Raw genomic sequence first — 19,747 nt, 5'->3', positions numbered from 1 at the left:
CTTTCTGTTTAAGATCTGTAACAAGAACTTGGCAGAAATCAGATACAAGTGGGTCAGGAGGCCCTTGTGGTTTTTCAAGGCTTGTTTTCCATAACCCGTTCTGTCCTGTAACATATTTTGCACAAATGGCTTGGCAGGAGATCTAATCCATGCAGCAGGAGAGCCACTGAGGGCAGGATAGCAGGCTGGTGCTCATGGCACAGAAGTCCTGCCTTCTCTTGTGTATCCCAGTGGTATCCCTGTGAATGGTGAGCCACCATGCTTGCCAGGAGCACTATTGACACACAGCAACTTCCTCTGCTCCTCTCTCCCTGTTCTTTCCTGCTTCTGCTTCTCTTCTGTTAGCACTAGATCAGGGTGTAAAAAGGACAAGGCTGAGGAACTCACCACGAATAGATCATAGACAAGGATGTTTAGATGGAAGCAAAGATCTGCTCTGATGTGGTGATCTACACCAGCATTTCATCCCTTTCTTCCCTCTCGTCCTTTGGACCGTGCAAAGACCTTTCCAGATGGCTCTCTGCTCAGACATGAGGAAGAGGAGCATGACTCTGAGCAGCACAGTGCAGAGGGATAATGAAACACACCCCCATTCAGGGGTTCAAAGTGCCACATGCTCACTTGTGCAGCAGAAGTGTGTCCAAGCCAAGTCCTGGCCTGGGATACAGAAGCACTTTCAGGCACTGTGAAGGCAAGGACCTGCTCTCCCAGGATTGTCATTGACAGCAGCCCATGGAGCCTCTGAGCACTCCATCCCCCTTGCAGACACCAATCCTGCACAACCTCAGCACAGACTGGTTCAAATGGACCCAGCTGTTTGCAGGAAATCCATGTCCAAGGGACCCCAGTGTCCTGAACACCTAGAGCTCCACACCAAGACTGCAGAGAGGTGCTATGGCAGTACAGTGATGGTCCATGAGCTGAAATGAGACAGCAGGACGGCACAACCTTCCAGCCCACCACTGAAGTGTTCATTCAGATATATGGAGAATGTACTCCAGCAGCAAACCTCTGTTTCTGTAGTGAGACTTGGGGAGAAGACATTGGAGCTGGAGGAGATGTTTCTGGAGACCTGAGATGTGGTATAAAAGATCTGAATGCTTAGTTGACAAGTGGCTCAGGAACATCATCAGGCTCCGAGGGAGTTGGATTTTCTCTGTTTTGCTTTCTGTCCATGTCTGAGGTGATGAGCAGGTCCATGATGTCTCCAATAAGCATGTACCTCAAAGGGACAGCTGCCACAGTTCAAAAGGAGAGAGGGATGGCTCAGGGAACAGAAACTGCAAGACAAAAATGGACAATGAAGCACTAAGTCTGTAGGATTTTGTTTCTCTTCTTCATGCCACTTGGTCCCAGGTTCCTGTTTCCAAATTTCTAGAGTTCTCTTCCTCTGGGTAGTGCTCACCCTGTTTCCCTCTTTACAACGGGCCAGGTAGCCCTTGCTCACTGCTCAGGGTGGCTCAGGGCACAAAAACATCCCAAAAAGCTTTCTGAGCATAAGCCAAACCTGTTCCCTCTCTGTCCCTCTCTGTTTTTCAGAGCTGATTTCCTCTTTGTGCCAAAGAGCCTCCAAAAAGAGAGAAGGAAAGTGAATGTGCTTGGGGGTGTCAAGGGGGGGAGGAAAAATAAAATAAAAGACACTGCAACAGAAAGAGGGCCAAGAAAAATATTTAATCCAAACAATGAACATTGTCATTTCCTCCCACAGTCTGCATTCCCAGTCAACTTCCCTGGGCAAGCAGGGAGAGCCAAGAATGACCGGGCTCTCTGCCTCACCAGCGTGGATGTGTGTAAGGAAAGGGATGTGTCCTGGGGACACGCTGCTGTAGCATCACTTTAGCCAGCTCCTGTCACAGCTCTGGCTTTAAGGACTGACAGTTTTCTACAGGGGAACAGTGGTTTGGAAGGATGTTGGAGGGATTGGGACAGGGATGGGAGGGGGAACTTTCAGGGACCCCAGCTGGGGTGGTGGATGTATAGAGGCTTTAAGTGAACCAGATGTTTAACAAGGCTTTGGGCACTCTTCAAGTCCTCCCAGGGACCTCCCAGAGCTTTTGGAGAGATCTTGCTAGTGACTGAGGTGGGGAGGAAGGGGAGACATCCAGCAGGGAGAAGCTGCCCTGTGCCTCTCCAAGGGCTACTCCATCCTGTCCATTCTTTCCTGTCCCCACGCATCCTGCCTGTTCCTCCCTGCTACAGGCAGCACCTTCACCTGGGACACGGCTTCTCTTGCATGCCTGGGACCCCTGCAGCTGTAGCACTCTCTGGGGCACCTCAGGTTCATGTCCTGTGGCTCTGTGAAGCCTGGTTTGGGCTGACATCCCCCTGCCACCACAGGGATGGGGTTTCCAACTCCTCTTCCCACCACTAGTGACTCATGGGTCCCAGGAGCAGAATTACCGGTGGTGAAGCTGATGCACAAGGCATGAGTCTGAGGGCAGCAGCAGCAGCTTTTCCAGGGCTGGTCCCTGCCCAAATGGTGGTTCCTCTGTTTCTCTGGGGCTGCTTTCAAAGTGACAGCTGAGGAGAGCAAAAACACATGCATCTTCTCAGCCACGTGGTTGAATTAGCATGCAAACAGTCTGAGCTTGATGCCCAGAATACCAATTCCCAAAGGGAAAAATTACACCAAAATTCACGCTGACTTAGAAGCTCCATGAAAGCAAACTATGCACCCTCCTTGGACGGATCAGCAGAGTCACAAAGCCCAGGACCAGTCTGGGAGAAAGCATTTTACTTCTTAAGGCTGGACTTGACTTCCTGAGACTGGACTCTAGCTTTTCAATGGCTGTGTACAGATAGAAATGACAAGCACTTTCCATCTCAGTGGCAGATCAGAGGAGTCTTTCAGCTCCTCAGTTACATAGTTGGCCAGGTGAATGCTGATTTTTTTTTCTTTTTTCCACCTTCCTCCAAAGCATCTGGAATGGGGCATGGCCGAAAGCAAGGTGCTGAGCCCTCAGGTGTGCTCAACCAGAGCAAAACCTGCATTCCTGAAAAATAATGTGTAGCACTGAAATATGTCCAACACTGATGTGATCTGTGATTGAGTCTTCATGATCCACCTATCTCTCACCTGTTGCACCCTTTTGTGCTCCTTCACACTGAATTAAACTGTGTACGGTGGATCTGAAGAAAAATGCCTGGACGCTGCTTGCCTCACTTATGGCACTGGGGACTCCCTGCTGGGCAGGACAACAGCCCCAGGCATGGAGCCAGCCTGGGGACTCTTCAAGGGTTGTGAAAAAACACTGTGTGCACAGTGCAGGACATCTCCCAGCATCCTTGAGAGAAACCCCACCACTGAGCACTCAGAGATGCTTCTGGCTGGGATGCACTGGGATCTAACCAGTCCCTTCTCACATCCTTCCTTTGCCTGAAATATTTTTCCCTCTTCATTCTTTTTCCCCTTCGATTCTTTTTTTCCTCTTTCATCTGTGCCTGCTCCCAGCTTCGAGAGGCTGTGTTTTTTTAGCCTATTTCACTTGCCAAGCCCTCGATTTGCCGTTACTATTTTTGCGGCGGCAGCGCAGGGCTCCGGCCCGGCAGTGCCAGCTGCTGCACCTCCACGTGCTGCCACACGCCCTGCTGGAGCTCCTGTCTGAACAAACAAGGAAGATGGATGGCCCAGCGAGCAGGAGAGCCGCTGACACAGCCCGTCTCCCTGGCTGCCTCGGTGGCACGCCTGGCCCAGCAGCTCCCCACCGCTCAGCACAGCACACAGCGGCTGCTGCAGTCGCCTTATTCATTTTTTCCCTGTTTATAAGAGACTTCTCAACCCCCCTCCCACCAGAGGAGGATGGGTATTCTGGCAGCTGAGACCCAGCTGACCATTTCCCTGGATCTCATCCATCACCTTCATGTGGCACAGCTGGGCATTGGTGTTTTCCTTTTTCTTGACAGCATCTTAAGACATCATCAGGTGTTTTTGCGAGTTGCAGACGTGAGCAAACTGCCTTCTCCCAAAGCTGGCATTGCTTTCTGTAGAGGCACAGGTCTCCAGCACAGGCTGAACAGATTCTGTATGGGTTCTGCTCTCTCACATCACTTGCCCTTAGCAGATTGCATTGCCTGTGTCATCCCTTGCCATGATTCCTGCAAGGCCAAAATGAGACTGATGCAAGTACAAGGGCTCCTGTGCCCTTGAGGGTAACCAGCACCTTACTTTGTTCTTTCTGCTTGCAAAGACAAATCCATGGAGGAGGTTCTCAGTAAGGCAGAGGCACAGGAGTCACCGTGTTCTCCAAACACTAGCAAGGAGCAGGGACAGAAATCCCCAAACCCTGTGCCTGGCTCTCCTGAGCCTCAAGTCCAATTAGTCATTTTTTATTTTCCCTTCATGTGTTTTTCCAATGTAATTTGGAGCATGAGTTGTTAAGTTTCCCCAAGTGTTGCCATAGGAGCCTGTATTTGTTTAGGGTGGGGTACGGGCTCCGGCTGGGTGAGAGGAGGGGGCAGTTAGCCCTGATAGGTGTAGTGAGAGACTGGGAGACTCCCTTCCCCTTGCTGTCCCTGCCTCTGTCCTCCCCCCACCTTGCACGCAAGATCTGGAAATCGTTTCAGATCTGTGCAGCCGGGATGGGCAAACCTCCCCATAATTGTATGGAAACTACCAAAGCGACGGGTGTTGTTTTGCCAGTGAGTCATGACACATGGAGCAGAGCTCAAGGAAAAACTCCACCGTGGGGAAGGCTGCAAAAGAAAATCACACCCAGAAGAGCCTTCCCCTGCCAGCAGCCCTGGCCAGTCCCGACTGCATCCTGGCACCTGCCAGCCCCAACATCCCTGCCCTGGCCCTCCCGGTGCTCAGAGCTGCTCTAAGAAACCTTCTTTGATCACAATCATTTAAGATCCACCTGATGCTTTTTAGTAGAAGATGAGTGTTATCACTGTTGCCTTGAAGAAATTGCACCCTGGTCTCCTCTGGATGCGGTTTGTGACAGCAATGATTGGAGTAAAATCTCTTCTTGTTTTGGAATGCGCTACCTAACTTGGCTGTGCCTCAATTTCCCAGCTGTAGGAAGGTGTGCTCTTTCTTGTGCTCTTCCAAAATCTTCCAGGCTAATGTGATCTCTCTGTGGCTGCCTGAATTTGGCCTGTGGCCTGTGCTACTGATAGCAGAGACCGGACTTGGTGGTTTGCCATAATCCCTGCTGCTACTTCCTCAAGTGTTATTAGCCTATGTTGAGCCCATTTCTCTTCCTTTTGAGTCACAAGGACAAAAAGCCACATGGGTTCTCTGGTTTTGGCATGGTTTTTTCATGTGAATTACTGGTATTATCACCAGGCCCACATGTTGGCTTTGGCACAGTGGATGCAGGGCTATTGCGGTGCAGTGACATTTTTCAGCAGGCTCTCATTCAGGGTGCTACATGTGAGTGTCCATCATCAAAGGCTAAGTCTGGGCATTTTTGGGATTTCTGGTTGTTGTTTGGGGCCAACCAGATCCAATGAAATGGGTCAGCTGCTTCCATGAGCAACAGGATAGTCAGGTTTCCACCAAGAGTCCTGTTCGGTCTGGAGAAGACTCTGTGGAGACCTTAAAGGACCTTCCAGGACTAAAAGGGGCTACACATGGGTCAGGGAGGGGTTTTTGGCAAGGGAATGGAGTGACAGGATAGGGGGTAGTGGCTTTAAACTGAAAGAGGGTGGGTTTAGACTAGATATTAGGAGGAAATTTTTGAGGATGGTGAGACACAGTCACAGGTTGTTTAGAGGAATTGTGGCTGACCCATTCCTGGAGATATTCAAGACCAGATTGGACAGGGCTTGAACACCTGGTCTAGTGGAGGATGTCCCTGCTCATGGCAAGGGTGTTGGAATGAGATGGTCTTTAAGGCTCCTTCCAATCAAAACCATTCAATGATTCCAAGATTCTGATGGAAAACGTCCTGGAGGTCAGCCATGGTTGCTGGGCCAGTAAGTACAATCACAGAGCCCAAAGTGAAAGAAGCAGTTCATTACTAATCACTCTATGAAGAAATGGCTTCTCCATCCTGTAGCTGGTTCAGTGGCTGCTTGGCAGTGCTGGTGTAGGTCTGTGATAAATAAACCTTGGCTGCTGACCGCTCCTGACGCCTCCTTGTGAGTGCTTCCCGTGCATGGCGCTGGTCACAGCCCTTGCACGGGACAGTTCTTCAGCCATCGCTGCCTGCTCCTCAGCCCCAGTGCTTCTTCTCTGATCAGATGACTCATGTAACTAAACAACAATAAACTGATTTTCTGAATGGCTGCTCATGCCATTTAACACTTCTGACACAATTCCACGATTCCCTAGCTGCTGCCCTTGGAGCATCTGCTGCTCCATCCACACCAGCTAGGATATCTGATGCCCTTTCGCTTTGAAGAGGGGGTTGTGTATGGTGAAAGTGGGACCTGCTGAGGACCTGGGACCTCCATTTTTGGGGGCAACCTTATGCTTTTGAACAACCTTTCACAGAGCCTTCTTCCTCTGCCTTAGCCCTTCCAAGCAGACGGCTGGTGCGACACCATCAACAACCGGGCGTACTGCCAGTATGACGGCGGGGACTGCTGTTCCTCCACCCTGTCCTCCAGGAAGGTAAGAGAGCACCTCCCGTGCCCTTGGCCGGCATCTGTGGATTCAGGGGTGACTGCTAGCTATGTTCTTTGGCTTTGCTGGCTGTGGAACCGAGCCTGCAGTGTAACTCTCCCATGAACGGAGAACAAACGCACGGTTCTAAACCAAAGCCAGCTGAAGCTGATGGACAGCATCGCACTGATTAAGAGCGGGGCTTGGACTCAGGCCAGTGGGATTGAAACCTCAGCCCAGCTCCCACTGAGGTTCATGGGATTTCCTCTCGTTTTGGGAAACATGTCCCAAAGAAATGACTTCCATAGGACATGGTGAGTCAGAAGTCACCTTGTGTAATTGAGCTGTCTCAGGGGATTTTTGCTATGATCCACTGGAATCTGCTACAAGTGATGTTTTCCTCCTTCTCTAAGGAGGGAAGAATAGTATAGAGGGAGCAACTTGGCATTGGGGTAGCACAGACCCTTCTTTGTCTCCCATCACAATCTTCCCTCCCACCTAACTTGCTATCCAGCACTCACAGCCCATTCTTCCTAATCATATCCAACAGCAAAACAAATCACAGGGCATGAAATAATTTCTCACTGCGAAAATATGTGAATTTGGATCTTCTCATCTTTGTTGTGGAGCTTGAATCATTTCTCCTTTCATCACGCATACATACACAGAGAAAAGGAAAAATAAAATCCTGGGAAGATCCACTTGAGATAGGAAAGAAGAGGCTTTACACCCAAGTGATGAGTGAAATCCCCACAACAATATCATGACATCTCAGAGCAAAGCATGGCCAAAATAAAGGATGGGTTCACAGCAGAAAGTGGGGGGGTTCAGTCCCATGGCTCCCAGACCCAGCTTGCATCCCCCATAGGTTCCCAGATCTTCCGCTCAATAAGCCTCCAGCACATCCCTGTTAAGGCAGATGGAGAAATACAGGGTTTAAACATCAAAAAATCCCCAAAGCACTCCAGCCCTTCCTTTGCTGATCCAGTCTGTGAAATATCAAATGTTTTCACAGTAAGAAAAACTCCTGGCTCTAAGCCTGGTGTGTATAAAACCTCTGAAGAAAACTGTTTTCTCGGCTCCCATGGCTCATTACCAGGCCACTGTCAACCAGGAGTCAACTGCTCAGTGTATGCCCTCCCTCCTTTCTCTGCTACCAGTAGCTAAGGGGACACAGGCTTGCTCTGTCGCACGCAGTTATTGTAGAGAAAGTAATGTGAAAGGAGCCTCCCAATCTGCACCTGGGATGTCTCAAAGCTGCACAGCTTGTGAGTGGCCCTAGGTGAACCCACTGCCTGCCCCATGGAAGGCTGTTCCTGCTCACAGAGCCTCCGTCCTGCCTGGCTTTCCTCAATCCACAATGCACAAGGACACTGCACCCACCTTGGGCAGTGTGCTGGTCAGCTTTGCAGCTGAGAGCTTGGTTGAGTTCCTCTAAGAGCTGCAGAAAAAAAGGCTCTGTTGTCTTTGTGTTTTGCTGGAAGAGCCAGGAGTAGCTGACAGGCCCACAGGTTCAGATGTGGATGAAGGGGGTTTTCTAAGAGGGACCAGAGTAAAACTTTAATCTGAAGGTGCCTCACCACTGCCAGGCCTAGTCTGAATGTCTTACACCCATTAGGGGACACTTCTTCCCAGGGTTTGACATTTGGGGCACAAGATTCAACCCGCTGCAAAATTCTAAACACATTAACAAAAAGGAAAAGGCTAAGAACAAAGCTCAGCTGGGGACAGGTTGTATCAGAGCCCATTGCTCAGTGAGCACAGAGCCTGGCAGTGCCAACAACAGGGCACAGTCCAAAATGTCTGTTTGTCCACAGCAGTGTGGAGAGCCCTTTTGGGGGGACAGAGGGGTATCCCAGGGCAGAGCTGAGCTGTCCGTTTTGTTATAAATTATCAACAAGAAAGCCAAATTAATAAATGTGAAAGATGTTATTTCTGCGACCAAAATACGCTCCTCAAAAACCACAGCCAAAGAGACAGCGTTGGGCCTGGGATCGGCACTGTGTGAACTTAGATCCAGCCTCTATTGCTTTGGATATCCTTCTGTTCACCAATGCTGTTTCCAGCAGGGCTGTTTTATACAGTTTTTTATCCTGAGGCAGAGGTGCCCCAATTTCTTTTGTCACCCCGTATATGTATGAAGTTTCTTTTTACTGTGCAGGGTTGGACAGTTGCTGTGTCTTGGTTGGTGGTGGGTGATGATCATGTCAGGAGAAGTTGTGTATTCAGATATATGTTTTTGACGACTTCAGTGATCTTGATTGATGATACTTATCAAGTGCTCATCATCCTTGGGTGTTCCTGTGTGGTTCCAGGGGAAGCCCATCTGCGAACCAGCCACGTTCTTTTTTTATTTGTTAACAAGGCATTAATGCCTGCTGCCACCAGGAGTTTCGCAACTTCCGTGTGGTAATCTGTCTCCCTGGTCAGAGGCTCGGTGGATGTTTAATTTATTTTACAATTTTTATTTCATACATTTTCCATCTAAGCATGAATTACTTTACATGACTCTTGGAGTTTAGTTGTTCATTGCTGCCCTGAGATGTGTGAAAGGTCTCTGTTTCAGCCCACGCATCCGAAGAATGAGTCAGAGCTCTTCAGTTTTCCGTCTTGAAGTTGTTGATTAATTCTTATCTATACAATTTTCTTTCTGCCCAACCGAGATCCGCTCAGCAGGGCAGCCACAGGCACTCTGACCGCCCTCGGGGCGGTGATGTCTTTTTATACTACAAACTACGTATAACATATTTACAGTTACTTTCCAATACCTATCACCTATGTTAGACAGTGAGCTTCTATTCTAAACCAATCCCAGAGTGCCAATATTACTGCAGAAGATGGAGACCAAGAAGAAGAAGAAAGACTAGACACACCCAAGTTCCTCCATCTTGTCCCCAAAACCTCCATACCAAAAATCCTAAAATCTACATTTTCACCCTGTGATAATTTTATTGTTATACTATTTAAGCTTCTGAGACTTTCAGGTCCTCATACAAAGCTGGTAATTTGCTCCACGGGTCATAATCAAACCCACAGGTGTTCTGGGCTGCGTACCAGGGTCTCCGTGCCCCCCAACAGGGTCCTCGGCAACTCTGGACACCCGGAGGGATGTACTGAGTTCCGACACATGACACATGACACTTTGCTCCCCCAGGTGATCCCGTTTGCCGCCGACTGCGACCAGGACGAGTGCACCTGCCGCGACCCGGCGGCCGAGGAGAACCAGTAGCGGCGCCATGAGGGCCTCTCTGGGTCAGGCAGCGCCGGGGCAGCCGAGGGCCGGCGGCGGGGCCGTGAGGGAGAGCCGGGCGGGGCATGGCGGCTGCGGCTCAGGGGACGGCTCCAGCCCACCGAGGAGCCCCGGAGGGCGGGCTGGGGCCCCCTCGCCGTCGCTGCTCCCTCCAGAAGCCACACGAGGCGCTCAGGCCGCGGTCTGGGGCCGCCTCAGCCACACGCTGGGCCAGGGTCTGTCCACGCCGGGAGCCCGGGGGCTGCCATGGATGCGTGTCCTGGTGCGGCTCCTGGGTGTCTGTCTTTGTCACTATTCACCCCTCTCTGCTGTACAGACTTCTTTTAGCAAGGTCGAGGTAGTTGTGATCTCTCTGCAAATATTTAAACTTAATTATATCTATATACATATATATAATATATATAAAAATATATATTATATTTTCTTTGCTCTCGATGAAGCTGAGAAAGGGTATCCTTTATCACACACCCATGCTGCTGTAAAGTACAAACCATTGGGAAAAGCACAGGTCAGGGCAGGAGGAGCAGGGATTTTCCCCTTCCTTGCTGAACGGGAAGGAGGACGGAGAGAGAAGCCAAACAGCCAGGCCATGGCAGGCAGGGAGGCTCCCACCTCACGGTGATTTGGACATCTGGCATGGACCAAGCTTTGCCCTTGGTATTTGCCAGTGCTTTGCCTTGTTCTTCTTAGGGCGTGGATCTGGATCAGGATTGTAGGGTTGAGAAAAAATGTTATTGTGCCCTTGAATCATCCCAGTGAGCACAACAGATTCCAAGGGTACCACAGGCATCCATCACACATTATTTTAGAGCTCTCTGGGCAGGGTTATGTGTCCATGGGGATCACTGCATGGTCAATAGGAGCAAAGACTCAGCATTCTCCCTCTCTGTCTCACTCCCCCAGCCACTGCACACCCAGCTGGGTGTAGAAGCCAAACCAGTGTAGCTGTGTGATGCTTGAATGAAGGATGCTCTGGTGGTCCTTCTCTTTCCCTCACATCTAAGCTCCAACTGAGTTGTGTTGTCAGCAGCTCTCAGAGGAGACTAGGCCCTGTAATGCCAAAAGACCAAAAAAAAAAAAAAACCAACCTGTCAGGAGAGTTTGAGAATTATCTTTTCTCATTGAGATTTTCCTTAGTATTAGTATTCCTTATTATTATCTCTGTCCCAGCCCCTCAGGCTGGACATACAGTTGCTGACTTCCTAGAGGCTCTTGCTCCTGTAGGCACTAAGTGAAAATCTGCAGATTCAGTTCTGGCCTCAAAGAAGCCCAGCAAGAAACTCTGCCCCCCATAATTAATTCCCAGAAGCTCAGCTTGGACCCAGCTGCATAAAGGCAGCAATAGGGAAGGTGCCTGGCTCCAGCTGGGATTATCACTGATGGTTTTGTGCTGTAAAGAGGCAGAGAAAAGGGGTAGAAAGAGGAGAGGAGAGCAGAGAAGGGACCACAGAGTAGGAACTGAAGGCAATGTCCCTGGGTGAGCACAGGCTGGGACCAAAGGACTCCAGGCTCTGTCCTGCCTGCATGGCCTGTGCTGCTGGATACAGGCTTCCAGCCAGAGTTTGTCTGATGGAGTGGTGGAGAGAGGGTGACACGGTGTGGAGAGACCAGGAATTTTCAAGGCATCGTTGGAAACAGAGCTTCCACTAGCTCTACCCCATCCTATTGTGTCAGGAATTTCCTATGCTTGTGTTTTACTTGAGGACCTGAGTAGGGGCAGAGGGGCTTGGACATCCTACCAGCATCCAAGCAGGAGATGCCTTGTCCTTCTCCAAGCCCTTTCCTGAACCCAAGTGTCCCCATCCACCTGGCCTAGGCAGAAATTTGAGGAGAGGTGGGGGACAATGAGCTCCATCTCCTCTTGGGACACTGACACTTTTGTTCTCATCGTGCACAAGGGACACCGCCCCAGAATTCACTGTCACTTGGGCAGATAGCAGCAATGACTTGTCAGATATCCACTTTTCAATTAAAAAACAACCCTCAAGCAACCCAAGGAAATTCAAATAATAATAGCTGCCCTCCACCCCAGGATGTGCAGCTTGGGCAGCCTGTGCTGCTCCACCAGTGCATTAAAGGGGAGATCCAGGGCTTCCAACACAGCAGAAGTGGGGTTCTGGCAGCCCCCACAGGTGGGGACATGGGATGAACATCACATCCAGAAGCAGAATTTCAGCATCTATTGCCATGACAAACCCTTCCCTGCCTGGTCTCAGCATTACCTGGATGCCTATGTGTTTATGTACCAAATTTGTATCCTTTTGGCATGAAAATCCTGGTTTTTTCCTCTGCTCACCTGTGTGTGCAGGGAAGGGACTGTGCCCCATGGACAGGGGAACTGGGGGGTTGGGACAGGAAGTGCTGGCTTGGCTGGTAGACATTTGAGCTTCTTATGACCAGACAGCTTCTACATACTGAAATATTGTTCTTCTATAGCGACACTGAGCGGTTTTTGTCCCCTTTAGGGTTTTATTCACAATGGAGGCTGCTGCTATTTTTATTTTTTTGTATTTGATAATTATTTTTTATAAAAATCTATGAAAAATAAATAATCTTCTCATCCTCCATCTTTCCTGCCTCTTTGATTCACCAAGAAGGGGGCCAGGGAGGTGGTTTGGTCCAACATATTCTTCTCTTCTCAAATCAGAGATTCTCCCAGAACCGTCACAGCTCAACTGGAGATTTCCTTTGGGTTTTGGGGTGTGGGGGGACACTCACCTCCAATGCCACCTCATAATTCAAGGCTGCCACCCAGGCAGCTTTTACTGTGCCACCAGCTGCAAGAACACTTTTACAGAAGGTTTTCTCCAGGTTGTGCTACAAACTGGACACCTTCTATAATTAATCCACTTAAAATTAAGGGAAATGTCTGTGTTTGTGTGTGTATGTTCACATCCCTGGTGATAGGGAGCAGAAGGTGGCCCACACTAGAGCCAGAGACCATGTGAAATCCTGGCAAGAAAGTTAAAACCCAAGGCAATAAAGTTGCTTCAAAATTTGGGGAATTTTTTTTACCTTGTTTTCTTCAGTGACCAGGTAAATTTTGTACCTGCGATCTGAGAAACACCAAAAAGTCTTTGCCCTGTGTTTACACCCCACTCTTCTTCCTCCAGCCATCTCTGATGCTCCTCAGTCTTTTTATCATGTCTGGTCTTTGCACAGGGACTCAGTCCCAGAGGAGGAACAGCATCTCCTGGTGACATCAAATGTCCTCTCTAGAGCAAAGCTCCCCAAATCAGGCAGAGGAGCCAACAGCAACCCTCCAAAACACACACTTTACCAAACCCTTCCTAAAAACCTACCAATGTGCTGGTGATGCACCCCTTGCAGTCCACTTCACCCTTTTTTTGGGGTGGCTTTCTCCAAACCCCTGAGGATTGCAAACCAGATGACCCCTGAGATGATTTTGTGATGAGCCAGCTGTGCTGAGATATTGACACAGCAATTTAGGCTTGCAGCGGCACACCCTGCTGCCACACAGACCCTCTCCCCTTCCTCCTCCTCCTCCTCCTCCTCCTCCTCCTCCATCTCACTCTATAGCCACAGCTTATTGTGCAATGAGATGGTGGTTAACTGCATGGAAAATAGCAGAAGGAAAGTATTGAGTGTATTTTTAGCTCATTTTCCTGCAATTTAGCACTGGGAAAAGAAAAAAAAAAAAGAAAAATCAAGTCGTTCCATGAGACTTGATGAAGTCTGGTTTCCTATGGATTTGTGTGCTATAGTCCCTAAATCCCCCCCTGTGTCCCTCCCAAGTGTCCTGCCTGTCTGCCTGTCTGTCTGCCCAGGCTGTCCCTGGGTCTTCCACCCATCTGGCAGGGCAGGTGGCAGTGCACACTGGGCTTGGCCATGGGACCTGTCCTGATGGCCTGACCATTAGACACAACACAGCAGTGTAAGTGGCTTTTGGCATCTTCTGCAGATCTCACCTCTGTTCAGGCACTGCTTTTCACATTCTTTGTGGGACATTAATACTCATGTTGCTGCTAGTCCTCTGTCAAAAGTCTGCCAGATGGACCAGGACATTCTCCAGGGGTGGTTGATCACCAGACAGCACCAGCACCATCCCATCCACCTTACATACTAAAAGAATGGCTAAAAGGAGGGTAAATCACCTTATATACAAAAAATTGGCTTTTTTGGACTCTGCTTCCAAGTTCTCAGCCTCTGTGTAGGTTTGCAAATCAAGGGCTGAGAGACCCTTGCTGAGGATGTGTAAATGCAGTTTTTCCCCAAAAAAGGGATAGCTGGAGACTTCTTTACCTTCCCACGTCCAGCAGAGCAGGTGGGCAGGACAGGGCTCAGGACACGGCTCCATCTGTGTGTGCTGAGTGGTTTGGGACTTGGCTAACCCAGTGGGCAGACAGGCTAATGCTAAACTTGTGTGAAGACTCACCCAAGTTCAAAGGCTGAGAGTGTTTCATCTGCAACCAAAGATGACATCAACTGGACCAAAACTATAAACAAACACTCCAGTTTGCCAGAGCCAGGGATTACTAACAGCTCCTTTTAATAGTCAGTTAAATTATCATCTGGAGTTTTACATAGTGGTACAATGATTTTTGTTGCTGTTGTTTAAAACCTTTTTTTTAAATTCATTTTTTTTAAGTAATCCAGAAGGGTTTTGTATTTCTTGCCACATGGCTATCTCACCCTAAAGCACCCTACTTTCAATCTACAGTAGTAAAACGTCACATTAGAGGTTTAATAGAACATCAAGGAACATGAATTGTAGCCATCTTTGTAAAGAAAAGGACCAAACTGTTTTATATGTTAAATAACTCCACGACAAGGAAAAGGTAGTAATGCTATTACAGGGGTACGGACGCAGCAAAAAAAAGTTAACGACCCAGAGGTTCATCTCAGGTGAATGATTGCTCATTAATGCAGAAATAAAACAAAAAGAAAGGGCGGGGGGGTGAAGGAGGTTGCAGAAATGGTTGGAAAGCAGTTCTCCTGTTGTTGGCAGTTTGGGAAGAATCAGGAGTCCAAGAGAAAATATTGTGCAGGCCCAACAGTAGGACCCTGCAGCAGATGTGGGTGGTATCAGCTCTGCAGGAATCAGAGACACAGAATGGGTTAGGTTGGAGGGGACCTTAATGAGGATTGGGTACCAACCCTGCTGCCGTGGACAGGGACACCTTCCACTAGACCAGGGCACGCCTGTTTTGGGTGAGCAAGCCCCACACAGCACATCTCACCAAGGCCAGGTCTGCAGCAAGGGACAGCCCCCATGCTGGATTGGTCTGGTACCCCATGGTGGCTGCTGGCATTTGTCTGAGAGGGACTCATGTGGTAGCTGAGAGGCTTGGGCAAGAAAATCCAAGCTTGGGCAAGGTTCTGACTTGCAAAGCTAGAGTGAGGAAACCAAGAAGGAAGCCCTCACAAAGCCAGGGTCACTGTGAAAATGGCCCCACAGATGTGCCAGGCTGCCAGGCCCTGCCAGCACAGCAGCTGCAGGGGCACCACGGTGGGCAAATCATCAGAGCACAGCCCTGCCAGCAGCCTGCACAGTCTGTCACAGGGTGAGGGTGCTGAGCCCCATCCAGCTGTGCAAGGGTGCTGCCAAAGGACCCCAAAGGAGGGATGGCTTTCCCCTCACTCTCCAAAGCCCAGCCCATGGAGAAGCCAGGACCCATGGAGCAGAGCCCAGCCCAGCTGGCTGATGATGCTGCACGGCTTTGGTTGCCCACGCAAGGGCTTTGAAGTGTCAGCACAGAAGCAGAACAGAAATATCTGCAGAGCCTCGGTGTAAATCTTGGGGCCGGATGAAAAAGTAACCTAGGCAGGTGTGAATGCATGGGGTGTGCAGGGTTTTCCTGGCAGTGTCACAGCGAGTGGCTGGCAGACAGCACTGCTCCTGTCCTTGCTGCTGCACCTAGTAAGCAATAAAAGAGAGGAGTCTGCTACCCAAAGGAAAACAGTCTGCATTTCACATAAAGGCCATGTACACGGTATTACTTGGCGAGAAACCAGCTGGTGTTTGGGCCAGAGCAGCCTTCCTTCAAACATCCCTTTGAGGCGTTGAGCGGAGGTGCCCTTTGCCCATGGCTGGATGGCTGCCTGGCCGGAAGTTAAAAGTTGTCTCAGCATCTGCTGGGATAAGCAAAAGGATAAACAGAAGTGTCTTGGCCACGAGCCTCGCTAAAAGGAAAAGGAGTGATGACTCAGTACAGATCACCTGCCCATCTATACCTGTGCGTGGAGGTGGCACTGGTCTCACTCTGAGCCCTAAGCCCTTGGCAGCATCAGGCACATCAAAATATAAGGACAAACACATGAGAAAAATCCAAAAGGATCCAGAAGACTTCCTTCTTGCACAGAGCAAACGTTTGTCTGATGACCCCTGCCAGACACACAATACAGCAATGACACAGGGATGCCCAGGTCATACTGACTGACGGTGGCTGCTCCCAGCAGCTCCCCAGTCCAGGCCAGCTGCCCCTGGAGAGATGTCTGCCCATAAGAAGGAGAGAGCAAAGCACAGTGTGGTCCTGCAGGAAGATACAGAGCTGCTGTTGGGAGAATCCGGTGCTGCAGCGCTGTCGGCAGTGACGGGGTGCAGAGCACAGCCGCCTCCCTCTCAGCACCACACAAATATTCAAGCCATGTCCTTGGCAGGTAGGAGGAGGAATGAGGCAGAAAATCATATGAGACAGGCTGAAGACTGTTCCTGCCAAGACTGAAAAAAAATGAAAAGGAAATTTCTCTCTGGAGGCATCGTAAAAAATCCCACTGTAGGGCTCTGGTCTTGTCTAGATCAAAGGTGCACAGCTGGCAAGTCCAGAGGTGCCTCCTCTGCAAACCAGGCAGGAATCTGAAGCTAAAAGGAACCTGTTTTCTGCCTCCAACATCATCAGCAGGGACAGGGATTTGGAGAATCGTTTACTCCAAACCAAACCCAGTGTCCCAGTACAACCCCAGCTCTCGAGCTTTAAAAAAAAAAGTTACAGAGGAAGAGGCAGATGTCAGCCTGAACACAGGCAAGCAATACCCCCAGAAGCCTGTCCTCCATGCCCTCTCTGGGATCAGAACCTTCAGCACCATCCTGCACCAAGGCATTGGGGTACCTTGCATCCCTCTCCCCTCACCAACCAGAGCCAGAGCCTGGCTATCCCACAGCTGCAAGTGTCTGGTGCAGAACATCTTGTCTGTGTCATCTGGCTGCTGCTCTCCTAGCTGAGTTCTCCTCAGCAGCAGCTTGATGTTGCTTCTAAGTTTTTATTACAGTGGGTAAAAAAAAACATAATAGAAAAGATTTTAAGGTTGACTTCCAAGGAATGTGGTCCCTCAAGAAGAAAGCTCATGATGTCCAGCTGACTACTGGCCCTGAGGCCAAGCTGCTTTTGTTCTGGAGGACTCTGCATCTTGGAGCACATGTGGGTTTTGGCCATGGCCGAAGAACCTGAGGAGATGGGGTCACAATGCCCCTGCCTCTTCGCCCCACCTGATGACACCACACCAGCTTTGCCCACCAACAGCACCATTGCTCTCTCAGGTGTCACCCCGACCTCATGCTTTACAATTGCAAAAAACCCCATCCCAGCCCCGCTGGCCTTCAAGTGTCTGATCAGCTCAGCCATAACCACAAGCATCTCAACCTGACCTGCATGCCCTGCCTCCATTTTTGCCTGCATCACCTGCTCTCCCATCCTGGCTGTGTCACCACGTTTCTCCCATGACTGGTGTTGCCCATCTTTGGAGTCAGCCCTCACAGCCAGGGCAGGGATGGGGCAGGAGAAGAGGGCTGTGCCCTCCCAGCCTGCCTTCTCCACCAATGCTGAGGAACCTCTTGGCAAAATGAATAAAACAAAACCAAGAAAACTGGGTCCCACAAGACTTCTAACTAGAAAGGCTTTTGGCCAAATTGAAGAAGAAACTAATACTGAGTCAGTCCTGCACAGAGCAGCCGGTTTTGCTCCCCAGTCCAAATTCTCCAGAAACATCAGTGACACCCTCCCCTCCATGGGTCCATGTGTAAAACCCCCAGGAAGGCCCATGGGAAGGCCAGCCTGAGAGCAGGTGCCCAGAAGCCTCAGTAGTCCTTGTCACCATAGTCATTGTACAGGACACTCAGCGTCTGCTCCTCACACGTCTTCCTGAGGTCGCGGCTGAGCTCCGACCAGTCGAGCCCATAGGGCTTGATCTCGCTGTAGCGGCAGGCCAGGTACTTGAGGGAGGAGCGCTGCAGGCTGATCTTGGGCTCCTGCAGGAGGCCATTGCACCAGCTGCTGAGGTCCCCCAGCTGCGAGAGGATGAGGCCAGCCTTCCTGCAGCGAGGGCGGGCGAGGGGAGATGCCAGGGGGGCGGTGGACAGCGAGGGGTGGCAGGGGTGATGGAGACACCACGGAGAGGATGGCAGGGAGGGCGGGAGGAATGAGTGAGGAGAGAAAAGTAAAGACAGTTAAGGACACCACGGGAGCTCCTAGAGGGAGAAGAGACAATGCAAGAGCAGCTGTAAGGAGCTGCCAGGACAAGGAGGGATGGTTGGGCTGTGAGGACACACCATTCCCAAGGCAGCACTGCCAGCTAAATCCATGTGAGAACAGAATTCTCTGCCCAGGGAAGAGATGCTCATGTCACCATGGCAGTGCTGGACCTGCTGCACTGCTCTTGGGACTCACACTTCCCTGTCCTGTCCCCTCTTCTTCTTCCACCCTGTACCACTCACACAACAAGGCCAGGTTTGCTGAGAGTTTATTAAGGAGACAGTCACAGGTGCAGCTGTGAAACCCTCTGCAGCCTTTGGGTCGACATCACCAAGGACTCAAGCGTCACCACCAGTCACTATTGTAGCTACAGGATCCCAAATATTACAGGATGGGAAACAGAGCCAATAGCAGTGCAGGCAGTGGGGATAAAAGCTAAGAAGTGTCAGGCATGACATATATGGCCAGCCCAGAACAGTGTCACCATGTGTGTCCTCTCCATTAAGTGCATGTGCTGCATATTCAGGAGCTATACTGGTCATTCATGGCTTGGTGTAGGAATCACAGAATGGTTTGGTTGGAAGAGACCTTGAAGATCATGTTGTTCCACTCCCCTGTCTCATGGCAGGGACATCTTCCACTTGACCAGGTTGCTCCAAGTCCCAGCCTGGCCTTGAACATTTCTAGGAATGGGGCATCCTCAACTTCTCCAGTGCCAGAAATGCACACAGTATTGCAAGCAGCAAGACAGGATACCACTGAAGAAGAGGGAGATTTAGAGAAAAAAAAATCCAAACCAGCGTGTCATGCCTGGCTTGTGAGGGTCTGTATGGAAGGTTGAAGGTGAGATAAGAATTATGATCCATACAAGACATAAGTACAGTGAATGATGCTCCTGCTACACGACTCACAATATTTAGGAATAGCTTAGGAAAGATGGACAGCAGACCCTTCAAACCAGAAGGGATACAATGGAGCACACATCAAACCCATCCAAAAAGCTCTGAGGGAGCAGGGCTGGTTCTTTTCATGTGCACTTTGTATTTTCCAGTTTTGGAGAGCAAGATGAGGAAAGGCAAATCACTGCAGAAGCAGCTTGTAAAGAGCCACAACCCAGCCAAGGCAGCCTTGAGAGCAGGTCAGGTGACAGAGGCAGAGCAGCTCCAGGATGAATCCATCTTCTGCAAGAGACACCCAGCACACCCAGGGCATCATAGCCTCAGCGCAGGCTTGTCCTGGTAGTGAGGAAGTGCTAAATCACCAGCCTCTTGTATTGGCTGAGATATTGGAAGAGCACAGAGGATCATGGCCAAACATGATCTAAGCTGTGTTCTTTTAAAATTTGTCCTCTTAAAATTGTGCTTCTAATGTTTTTATCAAGAAAATCAGTTTGTACAGATAAAACACATTGTGTTCATTTTAAATTTGTCTCACGCTTTGGGTGATCTCCAGGGAATGTGGCCACTGTGGAGGCAATGGATTCAAATGAAGCATCTTGAAGTTACCTCATGTGCCTGG

At 49.9% G+C, this 19,747-nt stretch overlaps 2 protein-coding genes across 10 annotated transcripts in view; one reads left to right on the top strand and one right to left on the bottom strand.

Moving 5' to 3' along the window:
- PAPPA2 (pappalysin 2) overlaps positions 1 to 10,157 on the top strand; it is an 87,759-nt gene extending 77,602 nt beyond the window's left edge. For 4 of the 5 annotated variants that reach the window (XM_064719468.1, XM_064719467.1, XM_064719471.1 and 1 more), the window contains exons 21-22: positions 6,461 to 6,559; positions 9,705 to 10,157. In XM_064719468.1, the coding sequence (XP_064575538.1) occupies positions 6,461 to 6,559; positions 9,705 to 9,779 (174 nt within the window). In that variant the 3' untranslated portion in view covers positions 9,780 to 10,157. Of the gene's footprint in view, positions 1 to 1,708; positions 1,944 to 6,460; positions 6,560 to 9,704 lie in introns of those variants that run through there. The other variant, XM_064719472.1, reaches the window with a different exon arrangement.
- ASTN1 (astrotactin 1) overlaps positions 2,306 to 19,747 on the bottom strand; it is a 74,324-nt gene continuing 56,882 nt past the window's right edge. For 2 of the 5 annotated variants that reach the window (XM_064719474.1, XM_064719475.1), the window contains exon 23: positions 14,294 to 18,070. In XM_064719474.1, coding sequence (XP_064575544.1) covers positions 17,836 to 18,070 — 235 coding nt within the window. In that variant the 3' untranslated portion in view covers positions 14,294 to 17,835. Of the gene's footprint in view, positions 2,521 to 7,346; positions 7,458 to 10,828; positions 10,851 to 14,293; positions 18,071 to 19,747 lie in introns of those variants that run through there. The other 3 variants (XM_064719476.1, XM_064719477.1, XM_064719478.1) reach the window with 3 other exon arrangements.

This window comes from Zonotrichia leucophrys, chromosome 8, assembly GCF_028769735.1.
Source record: "Zonotrichia leucophrys gambelii isolate GWCS_2022_RI chromosome 8, RI_Zleu_2.0, whole genome shotgun sequence".
Taxonomy (NCBI): Eukaryota; Metazoa; Chordata; class Aves; order Passeriformes; family Passerellidae; genus Zonotrichia; species Zonotrichia leucophrys.
Note: the sequence above shows the minus strand (reverse complement) of the source record. Positions and strands in the feature narration are given on the sequence as shown.